Source organism: Aegilops tauschii, chromosome 5 (genome assembly GCF_002575655.3).
Source record: "Aegilops tauschii subsp. strangulata cultivar AL8/78 chromosome 5, Aet v6.0, whole genome shotgun sequence".
In the NCBI taxonomy this organism is placed as follows: domain Eukaryota; kingdom Viridiplantae; phylum Streptophyta; class Magnoliopsida; order Poales; family Poaceae; genus Aegilops; species Aegilops tauschii.
The window spans coordinates 223,659,041-223,668,113 of record NC_053039.3 but is presented as its reverse complement, the minus strand read 5'-3'; the positions used below and the strand labels follow the sequence as shown (position 1 = coordinate 223,668,113).

The window sequence follows — 9,073 nt, the reverse complement described above, 5'->3', positions numbered from 1 at the left end:
GTGTAGGGTGTATTTGACTTGGTAGAATTGCTAAAACTTGCCCGCAACTAAAATTGGGAAAAGGATAAGTTTTTATTTGGTCAAGTAGTCTAATCACCCCCCTCTAGACATACTTTCGATCCTACAAGTGGTATTAGATCTTTGGTCTCCATTGCATTGGTTTCACAACCTAGGAGAGTATGGCGTCTAGTGAGGGAAACTACCACCGTAGAGGTCCATATTTTGATGGTACAAACTTTGCTAGTTGGAAGCATAAGATGAAAATGCATATTCTTGGTCATAACCCCACTGTTTGGGTTGTTGTTCGTGTTGGCTTGCAAGGTGAATTCTTTGAGGATGGTAAAGAACCGGATCGTGAAGCAACAGCGGAAGAATTGAAGATGTGGCAATACAACACACAAGCATGTGACATTCTGTTCAACGGTTTGTGCCCCAAGGAGTTCAACAAGATTAGCCGCCTCGAGAATGCAATGGAAATTTGGGTTACTTTGATTGATATGCACAAAGGTACCGAGTCCGTCAAGGAATCCATGTTGGATGTGCTTCAGAGTCAACTTGATAAGTTCAAGATGAAGGGTGGTGAACGAGTCGCCAAAATGTACTCTAGGCTTTTTCTCATCAGAAATGAGATTGCCGGCTTAGGAAGTGAATAGATGACCGACAAGTTCATCATCAAGAAGATCGTTAGATCCTCGGATGGAAAATATGATACCATGTGCACTTTGATCCAAATGATGCCCAATTACAAAGATCTCAAGCCCACGGAAGTCATTGGAAGAATTGTTGCTCATGAGATGTCAATAAAGGACAAGGAGGAGCTCCATAACAAGTCAAGTGGTGCATACAAAGCTTCAGGTGATGCTCCTACAACTACAAGTGACAAGCTAGTATCCAATGAGGAATTAAGCCTAATGGTGAAGAATTTCAACAGATTCTACAAGAATAGAAACAAAGAGATAAGCTCCAACTCAAGGCACTATGAGCAAAGATCATCAAAGTTGTGACCATAATTGCTACAATTGTGGAAGACCGAGACACTACTCCAATGAGTGTACGACACCTCACAAGAAAAGAGAAGACTCACCTAAAAGGAAGAGTAGAAGAGATGTATCACCTCATAGAGAGAGGAGGAGGAGAGATGATCGTTATGAACAAAGACCTTCTCGAAGAAACAAGGAATCTGAAGGGAAAAGCAAGTCAACCAAGAGATACTCTAGAAGAAGACATCAAGCTCATGTTGGTGAATGGGTTTCCGGCTCCGAGTCCGACAACAACTCTGAGAGAAGTTATCACTCCGACTCCGACTATAGTCAAGATGAAGTTGTTGCCGGACTTGCTCTAGTATCCTCAAACTCCCATGACATATTTGATTTACTAAATGAAGGAATTGGAAGATGCTTCATGGCTAAAGGCCCTTAAGGTATCACACCCCGAGTATCTTGAGTTCATTAGTGATGAGGATGATTTGCTAGGTGATGATTATTTGCTTGTTGATAAAACTAGTGATGTGAGCTATAATGAACTTGCTAGTAATCATGATAGTCAAGATGAAACGACTGATAATGCTAAGAAGGAGATTGAGCATCTACTAAAGAACTAAACACTCTTAAGTTAGCTCATGAAACAACTCAAGAAGATCATAGAGAGCTTCTAAGAACTCATGAGAAGCTAAATTTAGAGCAAGAGCATGAGATTCTTAGAGCAATCAATGATGATCTTCGAAAGAAGAGTTATTCTTACATTGCCAAATGTCTTCTCTTGTCTAGTTTTATGCCACAAGTTAAATCTACTCAAGCTAGTTACAAAAGTAAGAAAGGTTCTACCTCTAGTAGTAACAATAACAATGCTAAACCCAGTATTGTTGCTTCTAGTAGTTCTATTGATTCCTCTAATAATTCTCTTAGCCAAGTCACATTTGATCACGAAAACAATTTATTAAAAGGAATTATAGAAAAAGGTGTCGACAAGAGCCTCGCCGGGAGTAAGCAATTTGAGGAAATTGTGCATAAGCAAGGAAGGCACCGGAAGAACCAAGGTATTGGTTTTGAACAAAAGTTCAATGCCGATGGAATTGAGTGGGAAGAAGATCAATGCCCCAAGACGAAGTTTGTTTCTCAACAAGAGAAGTACGATCCCACTTATTTTGAGAGAAAACAACCTCAAGATGATCTTCCACCACAAGACCACAACCTAAAAGGCAAGGACAAGCTTCAAGAAGAGATTGACTCATTTGAAGAACCACATCAAGCTTTGGCCAAGTGGGTTCCAAAGGCCTCATCAAGTTCTACTTCATCAAGTGATACCACAACTCCAAGGGTTCCCATCAAATTGATGTGGGTCCCAAAGAAGAAGAACTAAAGAGTTCTTGAGGGTGAGTTCGCCAACAAACTTCACTCATATCCATTCACGGCAAGGACTTGGGCAACCAACTTCAACATCTTGCACTAGTTCATGGAGTCACAAACCCTCTTGTTGGTAAGACAAGGGACAAGGTATGCAATGCACTCATGAACATCATCACATGTGCACTTCACTCTATGTCTATGGATATCCTTGTTTGTTCCTTGTGGGACTAACCCATGTTGGTATTGAAAGTGCAAAAATCCAAGGATTGATCCCAACTCTTGATAGTCTACATCGACATTGAGCATCCATATCTACACTATCTACATGAAGTCATCATCGACAAACCCCAAGGTTAGTTCATCCCTCATTAGGGGGATATTACATCTAGGGGGAGCTTTGCTCTAAGACTTGAGCTAAAGCAACTCTAACGGTGTGAAAACTTAATGCTTTATGTAAAAGTGGTAACCCCACTTGTGCTTAAACAATGAGTACGACCTATGATCAAATGTTCTCATTTGGCTCCTAAGTCAATATACTCATATATAGCTGACCTAGTCATCGCCAATTCCGTGATAGATGCTAGAATTGGTTGTGCATGTTTGCCACATATTTTGTTTGCTATTTTATTGTGTGAGCATGTTGCAATGCATTTTTCTTCATTCGAGGACATCTATTTGTTGTTTTAATTGTCTTGGTTTTCTGGCCAAGTGGATGTACAAGAATGCCTAAGCACCTTCTCTAGCTATCTATTCTTTCTTGTCTCAAATTCTCTTCATGCTACATCGGAAAATTTGAACGAGTGTTTTTTGGACCCTCCGAGTGAGGCGCACTCGGAGTCACCGATCTGTCAAAGACTGAATTCCAGAACCTTCTAAATGCCTTTTGGTTTGACCAACTCACTCCCACTCGGTCTCACCAAAACCATTTAGATTGATCTGGGTTTTTCATCTTGGTGCAACCGATCTGAACTATATCGGAGTCACTGATGTGTGGTACTGCTAGCAGTTACGCTTCTCGGTGCCACCGATCCATTTCACTCGGAGCCACCGATAGCTGATGCGTATATATATCCCATGAGCCCGTATGGTTGAAACTTTCTCAAACGTTTCGTCCTCGCACCCTACAGCTGTCGGCGCCCGGTCTCCGGACAGTCGTCATTCTGTCCAGCACGCCCTCGCCATTGGATTCCACCACTGTCAACGAAAATATCTCCCTTCATTACCGCCGTAGAGGATTTGCGCCAGGTTAGGGTAAAATCCGACCCCTTAGTGCCTCTATTTCTGATTTAATGCACTAGGGTTTTTGCCATGATTCTTTCCACAGTTTGCAATCTCTATTCCAAGTATGAATTCCGTAGATTAGATTCAAGCAAAAAATTTAGGTTTAAATTTCCCCAGAATACATCTCGGATCGACCGATCTAAAAATTTCAGAGTCATCGATCTGGCCTTTGGCCATTGCACTAGTACGTCTCGGTGCCACCAAGTTGTATTGATCGGTGAGACCGAAATGAAGTTTCTGTGAAACCCTAGCATCTCGAAGAAACCAAGCCACATATCGGTCGCATCACACAAATGATCAACTCGGTGGATCCAAAATGTCTTCTGTGAAAATTTGAAACTAAGATTTGAACTCAATTTTTTTCAAAAACCATCTGCATTTTGTGATGACTCATCTATTCTGCCCCTACCCAGCTACTTCAAAGGCCAACTTGCAAGATGTCAGATGTCAGTGAGAGCCAGAACATGTCAGAAGAGCAAAGTGTTGATTTGAGTGCAGGTTCTAGTCCAGAGGAGAGCTATCATGAGGGAGAAAGAAGTTCTCTAGACTTGTCCAAGGTAGCCACAAGATCAAGGAAGAAGAAGAGCACTGATGATGAGGATGAAGACTTTGTTGCTGAAGAAGTCACCTCAAAGAAGAAGAAAGGTGTGCTTGCCAAGGAGTATCGCACTTCTGCAAGTACAAGGCCAGCTGCAAGCAAATCAATGGCCAAGGCAGTAGGCAAGAAGAAAGTGAGGAAAGAGTCTGTGCAAGTGACTTTCAAGCCAACCTCCATGAGAAGAGATGACATGCCTGAGCCAGTAGCTAACCCACCTCCAGCCAAGTAGCAAAAGCTCATGGCTGATGCTACAAAGACTGTCACCTCCTCCAAGCCCAAGAAAGTTGCTGCAACCAAGCCCAAGGCAAGACCATCTGAAACATATCTACAGCAGAGAAGAACAAGGCCCAGTGCCTGAAGCTGATGATGATGATGAACCTTCAGTTCTGAGGAAGGTGAGACCCAGATTGCCTGAGCACAATGGCACACACCCCGTTGATGAAAATATGAAGGAGAGGAAGGATAAAGGGCTGAGAAAATGGAGAGAGTCAGACCCATATGTTGTGAGGACGAGAACTATTGTAGACTATGGCTTTCACACCAAGGAAAAGCAAGATTTCTATGAGACCGTGTTGCTTGACAAGAAGCCCATAGTCAGTGATATGAGATGGGTGGACTGGGAATTCATTGATGGCAATGAAGACCACTTTCCTCATGTGCATGAGAGATTCAAGATGATAGGCATTAACAAGTTCATAGGGAAGAAATTCATAGCTTGGAATGATGAGATGATCATGCGATTTTACTCCACAACTCATTTGTATCCAGATGGCAGAATTGTGTGGATGACAGAAGGAGTTCGCTATGGGCCCAGTGTTGAAGAATGGGCAACTCTGCTAGATGTACCTGAGCCCAAAGAAAATGGCGTCGATGTGTATGCCAAGGCAAGATGGATCACAACTCCATGGCCAATATATACAAGGAGATTCCTTTGGACCCCCTCGAGGCTCACAAGCTAGGCTCAGTTTATCATCTGTTGGTAGGACTTGCAACCTCCAACACGATCATGAGGCACACTTTCATGCCCAAGTCAGGAGATGAGAGGATGATTAGAGGACACTACATCAATATGCTTCATCATATTGATTGATATAAGAGATCCAAAGTCATGGATCTCATTATAGACTATCACGAGGACTGCTGTGAATCAGAAGAGGTCATGTGGCTTTGCTCCACATATCCAGGTGCTTATCGACTCCAAAGTTGGTAAGAAGACATATATGCTTGACCGTGAGCATCTGCCACTTAAGCTGAAGTTTGAGGACAATACAGTGACGATGGAACCTTCCCATCCCACTTCGGCAGCAGCACATGCAGAGAAGGAAGCACGAGTGGAGGCTGCCAAGTCTGCAGAGCCCAGAGCCACACCTGCTCCGTCACTGAAGACTAAGGCCGGTCATATTAACTATCTTCTTAGAGCTACTCAGAGGATCGAGCAGAGTCTGGCCAACATCGTTGAGAACCAGAAGAGTCTTGAGAGCATTGTTGAGAAGAAATTTTATGATCTGGATGTTGAGGTGATCGAGATGCAAACCACTGTTGAGAGCCCGAAGGAGGTGGATGAGGCAAAGCTTGCTAGCAGTGATGATGATGAGCATCATGGTTCAGTACTTCCCACGACTACTCAGTTTAGTACCCAGTCCAGGTCAGCAGAGATTCTAGACACTTCCAGAGCTACAGTTTCAGCTCCAGCTGTTGCACCCTCAGTTGTGCCACCAGTTTCTCCTACCATTGCTAGTCCTCAACTAGTCCCGGGGACTTCTTCCGAGGAATTTGCAGATGCACTTCTCTCTACCCCAACATCAACGCACACCAGCCTTGCCAGTCAGAGGACTTCACCTCCAGGAGATGTCGAAGATCGAGCCTAGGGCGGCGTTTAGCTCTATACTCATATGAACTTTTTGGTACTTGCTGCCAAAGAGGGAGAATTACTATAGATCATTAGGGCTTTGAGAGAGAGAGAGTGCTTTGCTTTTTCTCGTTTGGATTTTCATTCATGTGATACTTCGTGTGCTACCTTTGGTCATTGCTTGTTTGGTACTTTGTTTATCTGTGGTTGATCATACCGTACTTTGATGATGCTATGCTTATATATTCATTCATATGCTCCATGTATGATGAGTCACTTGTTTGTTTGGTGACAACTGCTTATGGTGTTGCAATCATATCATTTTGAGCGCTGCACCAAGATCTATGTGACATGGAAGAGTAACCCATGATCCTAATCGATTGCGTTTTTGCATTCAAACGCAAATTTTGAATAATGCACAAATATAGGGGGAGCTCTTGCTTATCACATACTTCTCAAAGCGAGGATGCATTTCATTCATTATATCATTTGTTGAAGCATTGATATATATGTTGTCATCAATTACCAAAAAGGGGGAGATTGAAAGTGCAACTAATCCCCGGGTGGTCTTGGTAATTAATAACAACATACACATCATTGATCTAATATTCATTACAAATTGATTTCAGAAAAAGATCAATGATTGGTATGGCAAGTACTGATGGATGTGGACCCCTCAAAATGTCAGAGACAAGAATTGGCTACTCCAAGATTCTACATTTTTTGTTTAGTGGCCCAAGATCACATCGAGACCCTTAGGAAAGCCAATACTATTAAAGGGGATGAGGTATTGTTAATGAGGTTGTTGCTCAAGTGCTTAGTGATACGCTCCAAAAACCCTCAATCATTTTCTCAAAACACATCTGTCCAAAACCCCAATTCCCTATCTCGGTCACACCGAAATCTCCCATCCGGACCCAGCGAGATAACCACTACCATTGCCACTACCAAACCCTAGCAATTCGGTTTGACCGAAAAGGATCTCGGTCGTCATTGCCAAGTTTCTGTGATGATATTGTTTCACTTTGGAATCACTAAGTTGAAACAATCAAAAATTCCGAGACCGAGTTCTGCCCTACCCATTGCAGCTCAGTCCCACTGAAAAGCCCAACTTTCATTTCTTTTACACTAACCGGTCTCACCAAGTTTTACATTCGGTCTCACCGATTTGGGTCAAAAGTGTGTAATGGTTGGATTTTGGGTGAAGGCTATTTATACCCCTCTACCCCACCTACTCTCTATGAGAGCCATCAGAACGAAACACAACTTCCACCATTCATTTTCTGAGAGAGAACCACCTACTCATGTGTAGACATCAAGAGATTCCATTCCTACCATTTGAACCTTGATTGCTAGCCTCTTCAAGTTGGTTTCCAATATGATCCTTCTCCTACCCAAGACAAATCTATGTGAGAGAGATTGAGTGTTGAGGAGACTATCATTTGAAGCACCAGAGCAAGGAGTTCATCACCAACACAACATCTATTATCTTTTGGAGAGTGTTTTCTCCTAGATTGGTTAGGTGTCACTTGGCAGCCTCCAAGATCATGTGGATTTGAACCAAGAAGTTTGTAAGGGCAAGGAGAACGCCTACTTCCTGAAGATCTACCCGAGTGAGGCTAGTCCTTCGTGGACGTAAGCCATGGTGGAATAGACAAGGTTGCTTCTTCATGGGCCCTTCATGGGTGGAGCCTTCCGTGGACTCACGCAACCTTTACCCTGTGTGAGTTGAAGTCTCCATCAACGTGGACATACGATATCACCACCTATGGGAACCACGCCATAAATCATCGTGTCTTCATTCCGTTTGAAATCTCTAATCCCTCCTTTACGCTCATATGTAAAGTCTTTACTTTCCACCTCACAACTCTTAGACTTGCATGTGTAGGGTGTATTTGACTTGCTAGAATTGCTAAAACTTGCCCACAACTAAAATTGGGAAAATGGTAGTTTTTATTTGGTCAAGTAGTCTAATCACCCCCTCTAGACATACTTTCGATCCTACAACCCAGTCACATCCACGGGCTTTTGAGGGATCAAATTTGCCAAGTTCGGCTGTAGATGCTCTAAGAGCAACTCCAACTCACCGACCCAATTCGTCCGCGCATGTCCGTTTGGGTCAAAATGGTATAAAAGTTGGCCCAACATGGCGACCTACGGACGCACATCCTTTTTTGTCCATCGCGCGACCAATTACCGGCCCAAATTTGGGCCTCGTTTGTGTCGGCGCGGACATGAAACAGACGCGCGCGACACCCGCTACTCCCCCTGGCCCGCCAGTCGGTAGCACATAGCCATCCCATCTTCCTCCCATCCACAACCAGCACACCCGGTCGCCCCACCCCCGCACCACTGCCGCCCAGTTCCGGTGCCCCAGGCCAGCCGTCCGCACCCACGCCCCCAACACAACACGCCTCCCGTCGCCCCCTCGTCGTCGCCACCGCCTCTGCAGCACCCCTGATGTCACCACCACCACAACCCACCCCGCCACCTGCAGTACCCAAGTGTGGGGTGCCTCGCTCGCCAGACACCCGCACACTCGCCGAACACTGACAGACTTGCTACCTGGTCCAGGGAAGGCGTGAGGCTCTTCACCGGCCAGCTTCTTCCACGACGCCCGCAAGCTGTTCGACGGTTTGCTCGCAAGGTACCAATGGACTCCGTAAGTTCTTTTTCCACAATTTCTGTTGTGACTCAGATGATTCTTCATCTGACGATGAGAAGCTTGTGGCTGTTGTGTTGGTCGTCCATGACTACCTTAGTAGGCAGCGACCGAGGTTTAGGGGCTTGATCTCAGGACACACTCCGAGGTTGAATCGCAATCGACAGAGCGACCATTTCCTACTCTGGAAGGAGTACTTCGAGACCCCCAACCCGCTCTTCAAACACCACCTATTCTGTCGCCATTTTTGTATGGCTAGACATGTGTTCAACCGTATCCAGGAGGCGGTGGTGGGGTACGATAAGTATTTCGAGTGCAAGGAGGATGCCCTTGGAAAG

The 9,073-nt window shown here is 44.5% G+C and overlaps 1 protein-coding gene across 1 annotated transcript; it reads left to right on the top strand.

Moving 5' to 3' along the window:
- The first annotated feature begins 263 nt into the window (after window positions 1-263).
- On the top strand, window positions 264-653 carry LOC141022694 (uncharacterized). Its single transcript, XM_073498958.1, has one exon. It carries the CDS (start codon window positions 264-266, stop codon window positions 651-653), a length of 390 nt encoding a protein of 129 aa, XP_073355059.1.
- Window positions 654-9,073: the final 8,420 nt, after the last annotated feature.

What these genes read in the sequence shown, in the direction of transcription:
- LOC141022694 (XM_073498958.1), top strand. Translation starts at nt 264, where the DNA reads ATGCATATTCTTGGTCATAACCCCACTGTTTGGGTTGTTGTTCGTGTT.